The sequence below is a fragment of the Antechinus flavipes genome, chromosome 3 (assembly GCF_016432865.1).
Source record: "Antechinus flavipes isolate AdamAnt ecotype Samford, QLD, Australia chromosome 3, AdamAnt_v2, whole genome shotgun sequence".
Lineage (NCBI taxonomy): Eukaryota > Metazoa > Chordata > Mammalia > Dasyuromorphia > Dasyuridae > Antechinus > Antechinus flavipes.
Genome location: NC_067400.1, coordinates 316629284 through 316642743, shown reverse-complemented (window position 1 = coordinate 316642743; position 13460 = coordinate 316629284). Strand labels below are relative to the sequence as shown.

General features: G+C 31.5%; 1 protein-coding gene across 5 annotated transcripts in view; it reads right to left on the bottom strand.

Moving 5' to 3' along the window:
- The window catches only part of IQCB1 (IQ motif containing B1), a 48355-nt gene that overhangs the window by 25926 nt on the left and 8969 nt on the right, over positions 1-13460 (bottom strand). For 4 of the 5 annotated variants that reach the window (XM_051985372.1, XM_051985371.1, XM_051985369.1 and 1 more), the window contains 4 exons: positions 8470-8563; positions 5389-5488; positions 4685-4857; positions 2642-2748 (listed from right to left, as the gene is read on the bottom strand). In XM_051985372.1, the coding sequence (XP_051841332.1) occupies positions 2642-2748; positions 4685-4857; positions 5389-5488; positions 8470-8563 (474 nt within the window). Of the gene's footprint in view, positions 1-2641; positions 2749-4684; positions 4858-5388; positions 5489-8469; positions 8564-12668; positions 12799-13460 lie in introns of all 5 variants that reach the window. The other variant, XM_051985370.1, reaches the window with a different exon arrangement.

The window sequence follows — 13460 nt, the reverse complement described above, 5'->3', positions numbered from 1 at the left end:
GAAAAATTTTTTAAAATCCCTAACCTACCTGAATGTCATAATCAAAAAAAAAAAAAAAAAAAAAAAAGATCTTATTTAAAGAAATTATATATGAAAACTGCCCAGATCCCTTTGAAGCAGATGACAGTTAAAATAGAAAGCATTCACTGGTCAGTAAATTAATGAAACTCCAAAAGGAATATTCTAGGAAATATTATAGTCAAAATATAGAGCTTCAAGGTCAAAAACAAAAATACTTCAAGCAGCCTGAAAGAATTAAAGAACCAAGCAAGCATAGTCAGGATCATTTATGTTTTAGTAATCAAAACAATAAAGGAGGGGAGAATTTAGAATACAATATTCCAGAAGATAAAGGAAATAAGACTTATAGTTGAGAATAATCTACCCAACTGAATATAATGCTACAAGGAGAAAATTAACCTTTAATGAAATAGAAGACTTGCAAGTATTCCTGATGAAAAAATCAGTGTTTTGTAGAAACTTCGAAGTTCAAACATAAGAATTAAGAGAAACATGAAAAAGTTAATACGGGCAAGCAATCAGAAGTGATTAAACAAGTACAGACTTGTCATATTCTACAGTACCTAAACACACAGGAGGAACTTAGTAAATGTTTACTACAGATTAATATGGAAAAGGAAAAGGAAGGAGAAAAAGTATTTATAAAGTGCTTACATATACCAGGTACTATGCTAAGCACTTTTTACAATTATTATCTCTTTTGATACTCACAACAACCCTCTAAGGAAGGTGCTATTATTATTCCCATTTTATATGGAAGAACCTTGTTTAACCAAACCTTGTTTGGTTAATGACTGGGATCAGGGACACAGAACTAGTAAGTATATGAGGTGAAATTTGACTTCACGTCTTCCTAACTCTATCTCCAACACTTTAACTATTATACTACCAGCTACCCACAATAATATAGGAAAATGATAAATTTATCTCTTCAGAATTCTCTCAGTCAAAAATCTATTAGATGGAGAACATAAGAATTTTTAAAAACGCTTTGATGAAGTTAAAAGAAGAAAAAAGAGTTAATACACCTTAAAATATTATAAGTTGAAGACAGGGATTGTCTTTTGCCTCATTTTTGTATCCTCAGCACTTAGCAAAGTGGCACAACATAAGTGTTTTATAAATGTTTAATAATTGATGTTTCTAAAACTCTGCATTTCTAAGAATTTGACACCAAAGAAATCATAAAATGTAACCAACAATATGTCATAAGACAAAAGATACAAGTAGTATGACACATTTAAATTATTTGAAATGTAAAATTGTCCTTTAAATCCCATGAAATGAGCTCCCACTCAGCTTTTTTGATTTGTGCCTAAGTGTGAGGTCCAGTTCCCACATATTTATTTCAGCAAAAAACCCTGAAATTCACATCAAACTGAATCATGATTTAAGAAATCCAGTAAGAAACCATAATAAGTTATTTCTCCTATTTCAGAAATTGCACAAAAGATACCCAGATTCCTATGGGCATAAAGAAAGTCATCTTTCCCCATTCTACCAGCAAAGCCAGTGTTGACAAACAAGGCCTTACAAGGAGTCCAGACCTTGAAAGAAACTAGCAGAAAGCCTCAAAATAGGAATCTTCAAGTCCCACAGAGCCACAGTAATTACTAATTAGCATAGTACCACAGCCCTCAGACATAAGAGCTCTGAGGACTCTAGTATTCTGGCTTAAAACACCAGAAAAGGCCCTGAACAAGAAGTATCTTGGACCTCAAAAATCCAGGTCAATGCAGGAACCCAAAGCAATTGTCAATGCTGAAAAATTACCCATATATATATCTTGTAAATAAAAAGCTATAATAAAAAAAAAGTTTTAAAATGCATGATAATTGTGGAAATATGTATAGAAGAATCATACATATTTAACACATATTAGCTTGCTTGCTGTCTGGGGGAAGAGTTGGGGGAAGGGAAGGAGAGGAAAATTTGGAACACAGGGTTTTGCAGGGGTGAATGTTGAAAGCTAGATATCTATGCATATGTTTTGAAAATAAAGAGCTTAAAAAAAAGAATCACTGTGCTTCTTGAAAGCCAAGAATATTATCAATAGACTGGACATTATATTTCAAGAAATCATGAATAAAAACTGCTCAGATACATTAGAACCAGAAGACAAAGTAAAATAGAAAGAATCTACCAATCACCTACTGATAGAAATCCCAAAAGGAAAAGTCTTAATGTCACAGCCAAAATCTGGAGTTGCCCCAAAATCTGGAGTCGCCTTATCATTGAAAAAATACTGTAAGTCTTCAGAAAAAAAGCAATTCCAGAACCAAGGATCTCAACTCAAGAGCATAACACACCATACAAGACCAGTGTGAAAGGCAAAAAGGCCATGAAATTGTCCTAAGTGAAAGGGGAAAGGGCATTGATTCTGACAGCTAATCTAGTGGCAGAGAGTTGAATAATCTAAAGTAATTTGAAAAAAATATTAACAGTTTAGAGTTAATTATAAATAAGATGATATGTATTAATAGGGTGGAAGTATTAATCTGAGAGGGAAAAATCTCACCAATTTGATAAAGAAGTATACTTATCAAAAGTATTAGAAGGGAAATGGGGAAAATAAAAAGCTAGGTCAATTAGCAAACATACTATCTTAATAATTGAATACCTGCTCTTCTTCCTGGTAGACTCCAGAATGTAACAGATTGAGAAGCTGTTTAAGTTCTTGATCAATTTCTTTCCCAGACCACTGCTTATTTAGCATACTTTTAAGTCCTAGAAATTAATTTCAAAAGGCATTCTGAGATTAAAACAGATGTTCTTTAGCTAATAATCAGAACAGCATTTATATCAAAGTACTAGGTTTTTAAATTAAAAAAAAAAAGCCATTGTGTGTTCCTTTTCTCAGTGATAAAATTAAAGTGTCTGAAATTCTATCCTTTTCTGATAAAACTCAAGGTCACTGATTTGCGGGTTACTATATCGTCTAAGAAGAACTCAAATACAGAGAAAACCATAAAACAGAACAGAACAACAGAGCAAGAACAAGTACATGTCTCTTTTCTTGAGAATAAACAAATAAAAACAATGGACTGAGTGACTAACATATGGTTAGTTCTAAAGGAAGAGTTTCACTAAGTTAAAATGTTAACATTATCCTGTGTGGTTTCTAGCAAATCCCCAGGCTCCCTGACATTTAAAATTTTAGATAAGAGGTGCTGTAATATTGATTATGATTGTTTTCTCAATTGAGAAAAGTACCCATGTAAAATTTTCTAACTTTATCTTTAAGAGATAAAATAAAGATAAGGCAAAAGGTATTCAGTACATATTTCTAAGGCATGTGTTTTTCACAGATGAGAAAGACATGTGGCTTTCTAGTGTAGCATGCACAGTTGGCAAAGTCAGGTTTTTTTGATTTGGTATCATTTCCTTTGAGCTAGCCATCTAAAGCCTCAGAATCTCTTTTTTGAACAAGTCTTTAACACTGATAATTAGTCCCGAAATCTAGGGATGTACAACTAATATTATTCAGATGAAAAAAAAAGGCAAGAAAAATTATGGTCACATTCTATTATTGTAAGTTCCATCAAACATTCATCTTTTATAGTTTGAGAACAAACATTTTCTTCCCAACATCATAACAACACAAAATTATAGTTCTTCCTCCTTATCTATATAAACCTCATGCTTGTTTTATTATTATTGTTTAGTCATTATCAGTTGTGTCTGACTCTTTGGTTTTTGTGTTTTTGTTTTTTTAGCAAAAAGACTGGAATGTTTTGCCATTTTCTTTTCCCGGTCATTTTATAAATGAAGAAACTAAGGCACACAGAGTAAAATACCTTGCCCAGAATCATTCGGCTAATAGGTGTCTGAGGGGTCAAATCTATTTGAACTCAGGTTTTCCTGATTCAGACTTGGCACCTACTTTGCTATCTAGCTGCCCCTATATCCGTAGTGCCCAAAGCTAAATGATGTTTGTTATAATGACTCTGATGTCAAGCTCCTTAAGTTTAGCCTTTTGGATCATTAAAGATAAATTATGTTCACTATTATTTTAGTATTATGTATATTTGTTTTCTAATACAAATACTGTATTCCAGTACTAGTATTTCTTTGTTGCAAGTTTAACATAACCAAAGATGAAAGAATGAAAGTAATATGAAAAGTTCAACTATACCTCAATTATTTTCCTTTGTCTGTCTATTGTCAATAGTACATAATTAGGTACTACTAAAATTCCCCTCCATGCCCCAACTTGTGATTTTATTTTCCTAGAGAATTTCCAGCTTAAAAACTTCCTGTCTTAAAACCGACCTGCACCTCTTCTTCAACCTAAAATTTTATTGATTTGTCTGAAACACTATGTAGTTCAGTTTCTAGCCTAGGATCACACATTTGGCATGGGTTAGAAACAGAATTTAAACCCAGAATAATCTTTATGACCCCAATGCCAGCCCTCTAACATCATTCCAGGTTCAGTTTTTTTTTTTTTTTTTTAAGAAAATAATGATATAGATGGAGAATCTGTCACCATGTCAGAAAATCACTAGAGCCAGACCAACTCTTAGGACAAAGAAATGGTATTTTACTGACATAACTCAATTTTTTCTTTCTTCCTAATAGCTATACTTCTATTTAAGTAGCCATTAGTAAAATGTTTTTGTTTTTATCACTCTCAAGACCAAAAATATATTATATACATTACCTGTATACCGATTATTCAGCAGCATCGTAATTTCTGGATGAGATTTGGTCATCAACAGTAACAGTTTTATGGCAACACTTCCAATGACAAGACTAGTTGAAGATGAAAGCTTAAAAACAAGTTCGTCTAAAATTGAATGAAGGGTTTTTTCTTTTATTGTGAGCAAATCTTCACTAATAAAACAAAGAAATACAAAGAATATTAGTGGCTAAAGTACATGTATTGAAATTCCACAATGTGTATTCAAGTATCACTTTGCTATTGTTAATTTCTTGACGTTTATATTCAACTAAATTACAACCAGCCTACCAAATTAACAGAGTCCTCTTTTCCTCTGTATTCCTCCACAATAACGATTACTTTTGTTGAGCATTTCATGTGCTCAATTAACATTTACTAAAGGGATCTTATAAATGCAGGATTTTACATATGCTGATCAGCTGGGGACAGAAAAAGGGCATCTTCTAATCTGATCATATTTTGGGAAGTACTAATTCTAAGCACTTCTAGGCTCTAAAAGCAAAATGAGCTCCATATGCATATTAAATTTTTGATATTCTATGATTCTGACTTTTTATTTATTTTTAATGACAAATATTGTTATTATTTTTCAAGTGTCAGGCACACAACATAGTTTGCTTCTTAAAAATTGATATAAATTAAATACATCTTCAGAGGAAAAAAAATTACATAAATAAAGGCACCTTTTGACTTCTAAGATGTTCTGTAGTACAGTCATGATTGCAGATCCTGTTTCAACATCATCAGTTAGCAACAAATGTAAAAAATGACCACTTTGTAGAACTGTCATAATAGAAAGAAAAAAGATCAAAGAAGTGAATACTGAGGAAGCAAATATCAAGCTTCAAGTGAGATCTCAGCATTAAAACAATTTGTGCAAAATATAGTATTTCCTGCATTTTATACTCTACAATAAAGTTTATAAAGGCCAAGTTTCAATAATCATAAATATAAACTATACCAGTTTTAGTGATTATCTGAACTTTGATTTTAAAATTCATATCTAACACAAACCAGTGAACTTCATTCATGAGTTTCTTTTTTTCAATTTCATGAATTTTTTTAGTGTTCTTCAATTTAAATAATTATTTTTCATTTAAAAAATGCTTAAATTCAAAAGGGGGCACATTTAAGTAAGGAACCATTAGTACTTTCATTTTAAACTTAATACATTTTTTAAAATAGTCAAATGAAATAGATTCAAATTTTCATTTATAATCCTTTTTCTGGTCTTTGTATATAGGATTGCTTATATGTTTAATTTTCTAGTTCCTAAGATACATTTTTTTAAAAAGAATGTTTAGATTTTCTGGGAAGATAATTCTGAAATTGAAGTCTTTCTGTTTTAAAGATTTATATAAAAATTATTCCTGCTTTTGTCCTTTTTTGTATTATAAAAATATTATGGGATTCAATGGCTCTCTTTTGATCTTTTTGTAAATGATATATATTTTTTTCTTCTGGAAGACCTGAAGGCTTTTTTCTGTGTTGCAATTTTAAATTGCTAACATAATGCAAGCTGGATTTTTATTTTCATCTTCTTGGAGTATTCATATAAACTCATACTCATGCTAAACTTTGTGTAGATATCTGATAGGTTTTAGTCCTACAGTAACTCAGGATTTAGGTAAGTCATCAGTCTTAGTCTGTCCAGCAGTAGAAACTATTTCAGATTCTATGTGTTTTCCAGATGAATTGATGATTTTGAGGTTTCTTCTTTCTTACTCTTTCATATCTATCATGTTCACTGAAATTGTTATCCAGCCATTTTTCTGTTGAATTATATTCTGAGATTTTCCTGAATTGAACTGCTTTCATTTATTTTATCATTCATTATATTTTGCTTTTAATGTGGGTATTTTTTCTAGTTATGGGAGTGGAATTTTCTTGATTTTAATAACTTTTTTGCAATATAGTCCTAGAGGAATATCTAGGTCAAAGAGTACAAAAAATATTTAATCACTTTTCTCTTGTAATTCCAAATTGTTTTCCAGAATGGTTGGAGCAACTCACAGCTACAGTTCCAAGATAACTTTCCCACATCACAGGTAAGAAATAGATTTGGTTTGAACAACCCTCTTTTAAAATGTAAATATACTTGGTAGATTTTTTTGGGGGGGAGGGGGTGGGGGTGGAAGGTTGGAGTAGAACTAAGGAATATATTATCAGCTATTTGCCCTCCAATAGGAAAACAGTTTCGCTTCCAGGACTATCTGTGTCCTGCTTCATCTAGTTCTAAGAGAACTGAAGTTGTGAAAGGGAAGTAGTAATTTTCAAGTCAAACATTACAGTGGGGATTTTGGACACTCTGAGCTTATGAGGACTGGAGCAGGTAGAAAGGGAGATAAACACAGGGCACCAAAGACAGACTTCTCTTTTTAAATTCTGTTTAAATCTGCTTAACTTAAATCGTCTGTGTTGGGTCTATTTTGTATTACAATTCAACTATTATTAACTCTTTTCATAAAACCAAAGTTTTTCTGGCCAGAATTCAAAAAGGATAAAAAAGCTGAGATAACCCTACATTAGCATTTCTGAGAATATTAGGCTATTAAACATTAACTCCTTGAAGGCAGGGGCTGTTTCTGTCTTTCTTTATATTCCACAGTGCTTAGACAGCACTTGACACGTAGAAAGCACTTAACAAATGCTTAGTAACTCTGAGGCACCACCTCACACCTATCAAATTGGCTAAGGTAACAAAAAAGGAAAATGATAAATGTTGGAGATGTGCATTGTTGGTGGAGTTGTGAACTGATTCAAACATTCTGAAGATCAATTTAGAACCCACATAACCAAAAATATTTACAGCAGTTCTTTTTGTAGTGGCAAAGAATTAGGAAAAACTTGGAAAGGTACTTATATGAACTGATACTAAGTGAAGTAAGTAGAACAAGGAAAACATTGTACACAATAAAAGCAACATTGTATGATACTCAACTTAGCACTTAGACTTAGCACTTTCCAGTAACACAATGATTTCAAGACTTATTCCAAAAGATTCATGTGGAAAATTTCTATCCATATCCAGAAAAAAAGAATTATGGAGTCTGAATGCAGATTAAGCATACTCTTTTACTTATTTTGTTTTTTCTTTCACATAGCTTTTCCCTTTTGTTTTTATTCTTTTTTTACAATATGACTTATATGGAAATATGTTTAATATGACTGTACACTTAAAAGCTGTATCAGATTTATATATCTTGGGGAGACAGGAAAGGAAGAAGAAAAAAAATTTGGAACTCAAAATCTTTTATAAAAGTGAATGTTGAAACCTATCTTTATATATAATAATTAAGTGGGAAAATAAATAAATGTTTTAGAGCCTGACAAAAATGTAGACACAAGAAAATTTCATTTTGGTATCATCTTCAACCAACATAATATATTCCCTTAATAAAAATTATTTTAACACTAGAATAATCCACACAGGCATATTTCTTTTGATGGGATTTTTTAAAAAGTAGTTTCACTAAGTATCAAGTTACAGAAAAATATATACATGTGTGTATATGTATATATTGAATGTAAGCATGTATATATACATACATATATGTATAGATGTATGTGTGTATACACACACATACACACACACATACAGAGAGAGAGAGAGAGAGAGAGAGAGAGAGAGAGAGAGAGAGTGTGTGTGTGTGTGTTAGAGTTTTAAAAAATAAGTATCTGGACTGTTAGTATTTACATTAAAATCTATAAGGATCCTTTAATAGTTACTTTGTTCTATGCTTACCTACCTAATCTTCTCTTACCATTTTTAGTGAGTTGAATATGCCCTGTTAGTAGACAGCACAGTGAGCCGATCACACTCTGGAAATGCCACAAGAATTCACCTTTTTCTTCATTCTTAAAACAAAGAAAATACATCAACTTTAATATAGCTCTACCTGGGAATAAAAGAATATAAGTCCTTTTTCAAAGCTAAACTATTTATGAGTTATGTGACTTAAAGCAACTCAACTTTTGAGCCTTAGCTTTTTCCCCCTAGAAAATAGGGTTAATTTCACTTACTGAGAATTAAATAGTTAAAAGGATAAAAAGAGATAATTACATGAAAAAGATGTGAAAATTTTCTAATGCCAGAAAAATTCTACAACGTTTAGACTCACAGAATCTCAAAATTTCAAAGTATTGAATAGAATCATAAAATTAAAAAAATAAGTTTCCCCCCAAAGTACATGCAAAGATATTTTTCAACATTCACCCTTGCAAAATGTTGTTCCAAATATTTTCCCTCCTTCCTCTCCTAGACAGCAAGCAATCCAATATAGGTTAAACATGTGCATTTCTTCTAAATAATTTTCTACATTTGTTATGTTGCATGAGAAAAATCATAACAAAAAGGGAAAAAACACAAGAAAAAACAACCACCAAAAAAGGTGGGGAAAAACTATGATTTGATCCATACAAAATCATAAATTTTAAATAGCACAAAGTTGGAAGGACCTTCAGAGGATATACAGTGCAAAATTTTCTCATCTGAGGCTCAGAGATTTTAAGGTCACACAGGCAGTAAGGTAAGATTTAGACTTAAGTCCTAACCCCCAGAATGAGTAGTTTTTACTTACTGTGCCACATTATCTCTTAACCATCTTGTCCAATTTTCATCTAGAGTTTAACCACTTCTACAATATTCTCTGCAAAGTTGTCTTTCATTTTTATGGCATTTTCCAAGGCACCCCTACAATAGTCTGGGAATATATTTCTGTAAATGAGATTCACTGATTTTTGATTATCAAAGTACCTCTGGAATTTTTTTCCTAGATAGAGATGACACTGAAAAATCTTCTGCTCAAAGAAACACAGAATTTCAGAGTTGAAGGGGACAATAGTAGCTATCTGAACTCAGGACTTCTGGCTCCAAATCTCATGATCTCTCTACTATATCAGATAGGGAGATGTCACTTTTTATATTATTATGTTATTATTAATTTATAATAATATAATTATTTATATTAAAGACAGAACTGAAAAGAGCACAGAAATTAGAACTTATGAAAGTCGAAGGAGACCTATAAGCCTATCCAATCCAACCCTTACCTGAGCAAAAAATTCCATCTACAATATCCCCAATAAAGTCATCCAAATTTTGCTTGAAGATCTCCAATGAGAGAGAAGCCACTACTCAAAAAGAAAGGCTTTTGTATTTTTGCAAAATTCACTATATATTGCAAGTTTTTTTATAGCAAACTTAAATTTGTGTCTCTGCTTCTACCAACTGTCTGAATTCTGACATTTAGAGATAAGCAGAACAAATCTAACTGATTCTTCTTCAACAAGACAGCTCTTAATATTTCAATCTATGTCTCCCAGAACTAGAACCCTCTCTCTTTATTAGCCTAATTTTCTTTAGAAGAGACTTGCTCACAATAGACTTGCTCAATACAGGGCCATCACAAATCTACAATTTGCTTTTTTTTTTTTTTTTTTTAAAGGCCAATTATCTTCAAAGCAAAATAAAGTAAAGTACAATGTGATGAAGTATGCCTGTGCATTGGTTATTTATAATGACAGTTCAGGTAATCTGGCTAATAGTTCTTCAATATCATCCTTAAATTCCCTAAAAACTTCCAAGTGAATAGATTAGATACAAATTGCATTATGTAAATTATCATAGTAATCTAGTATATGATAAACCTAAAGAGCCAAGCTTTTGGAACAAAAACTCATTTGATGAAAAAGTGGAAAACAGTATGCCAGAAACTAGTTATAAATCAACATCTCACATTGTATATCAAAAAAAGTCAAAATGAATACATAATTTACATATAAAGAGTGATACCATAAGCAAATTAAGAGAGCATGGAATGATTTGTCTGTCAGATTTACGGATTTACGGATAAGGAAAGAATTTAGGACCAAAGAAGTTAAAGAGGGCATTACAAAAATGTAAAACAGATAATTCTGATTAAATTAAAAGTTTTTCATAAAGGACACTAATGCAACCAAAATTATAAGGAAAGCAGAAAACTGGGGGAAATTTTTTTTGCAATAAGTATCTCTGATAAAAGCCCAATTTTTCAAATATATGGAGAAATGAGCCAAATTTATAAAATTTATAAATTAAAATTATAAAAATTACAAAGTGCATAAAAATACAGTCTCCAACTAATAAATGACCAAAAACAAGCAGTTTTCAGATAAATATCACGTCTATCTATAATCACACAAAAAATGCTCTAAATCATTACTGATCAGAAAAATGCAAATTAAAACAACCCTAAGGTATTAATTCATACCTATAAGAATGAGTAATGTGACAAAAAAAAAAGGAAAACATTGGCTGTTGGAGGGGATGTGGGAGATGGTTCACTAATACACTGCTGTTGAAGTTGTGAATTGATCTAACCATTCTGGAGAGGAATTTGGAACTATGACCCATAGTTATAAAACTGTACATAGCCTTTGATCTAGAAATAATCACTGCTAGGTCTATTCCCATCCCCTCTCCTCCCAAGACATCCAAAAAAAGAAAAAGAAACTATTTGTACAAAAATATTTATAGCAGCTTTTTTTGTGATAGCTAAGAATTAGAAATGGAAAGGATGTCCATCAACCGGAGAATGGGTAAATAAACCATGGTATATGATTATAATGAAATATTATTATGCTATAAGAAATGACAATCAGGATGATTTCAGAAAAACCTGGACTTAATTGATGTATAGTATAGTGAATACAACCAGGAAAATGTTGTACACAGTAACAACAATATTGTGTAATCAAGAACTGTGAATGACTTAGCTATTTTCAGAAATACAATAATCCAAGGCATTCTTAAATGATGAATGAAGCATACTGTTTGCCTCCACAGAAAGAACTGATATTGACTGATACATGTTAATTTTTTATTTTCTTTCATTTTTTTCTTTTGAGTCTTCTTGTAAAAAATGACTATTATGGAAACATTTTACATAATTGCACATGTATAATCTATATCCGATTGCTTTACTGTTTCAAGGAGGGGAGAAGGAAAGGAAATATAGAATTTGGAACTCAAAATATTAAATAAAAATATGAAAAGATGAAAAAAAAACAACCTAAGTGTAAGCCATCACATCCTGTACGTTTGCTATTTAGATCTACAAAAAGACCCCTGTCCATTCTTCTCACTATTTGATTTCCACAGAAAAAGTGCAATTAGGAAATTCCTAAGCTTTCTTGGTAATCAGAAGCAAAGAATTAATGTGCCTCATCTCTCTGTGTTGCTGTTTCATTCCTTTCATATATGATCAAAGGGTGTTGCTGTTTCATTTCTTTCATATATAATCAAAGAGCTATCAATGATCCTCTAAGCTAGTTTTATATACTCATTAAGAATCTTTTATGACCAAGTGTGAATGGCAATACTTTATACCAAAATGTTTTGAAAGGAGTAAAGTGCTATATAATTGTGAAAAATGTATTCATTCTTACTTGGAAATAAAATATTAAATATTTTTGTTTTGAAAACATTAAGACCTTATACAAGTTTATAAAGCATAGAAGATAGTGAAACACAGAGAGATTAAACAATTTTCAGTTTTCTTCTTGCAAGTCAACAGCTCAGAGAAAAATCTTACTCTCATTCTCTCCCTCTGAAGGGGTTGTTAAAAGTATTTAATTTAGAAATCTAAATCTTCCTTTCTCCCATGTTTCCAGAAGGGATTATATACTGAGCTGGAGACACTGGAAACAAATATGCCTTTGGGCAGTTTTGAAGACTAGTGGGAGAGGGCAGCTTTAAATATAACTATATTTTCCTTTATATTCCATTCCAAACAGAATTTTATAACTTTCAAGTGTAGGTAGTTTTCTCCCCTCTTCTTCTCTTTGCTTGCAACGAAAAAAAAATTTCAAGTTGCTGTTTATTTTTTATTCTTATTTTCCATCAAATGTTTACTGAAAAATAATATTCTTTTCTTAAGACAGCAGTAATGTCGTCTTCAGAGTGCTAAACATATGCACATACCTCAACCGCACTGATGTAATATTTTTGCAATCGCCTTCCTAAAATGAGGAAATTTTCTGCAGCTGAAGGAAGCAATTCATTATAAAATTCTTCTGTATTTTCTGTTGGCTCCAAGCCCACACAGCATTGGCTAAAACAAGAACATAGTTTTGTGATTTGGTTTGCACTTATTATAAATGAAAATCGAACATTAAAGCTACCATAAATCTTGAACCTTTTTAGCCACAATTCCCTTTGCATTTTTTCATGATAAACATTTGCCTGATAAACAAAGGACTTTTCCTTCAAAATCAAACCAGTGATTTTCAGAAAAAGTAAACCTATTTAGGAAAAATAAACACACTATAGATCATACTAATAGCATAGTACTAAAATGTCCTGACCACTTAGCAATCATGTAAAGTTTAGCTGCTTTGAAGGAACATACAAGAGAAGCACTTAGTCACTCAAAGATGAGTGAAAAGTTAGATACCTTCATTGTGAGCCTGCATGACAAGGAAGATAATGATGCCCTCCCCTCTATAGTAATAAGGAAGAGGGAGGGTTTTTTGGGAAAATAAGAGTTGTGTTTTGGATATATTGAGTTTAGGATGGCTACAGGATATCTAAGGATATCTATCTAATTCATATCTAATATCTATCTAATTCAATATCTATCTAATTAATATGTAATATCTACCTAATTCAGTATCTAATCTAATAGACAGTTGATTGGGAAAGTAAAAGTTGAGTTTTGCTGGGACACTGATGCATTGTTGGTGGAGTTGTTAACGAATCCAACCATTCTGAAGA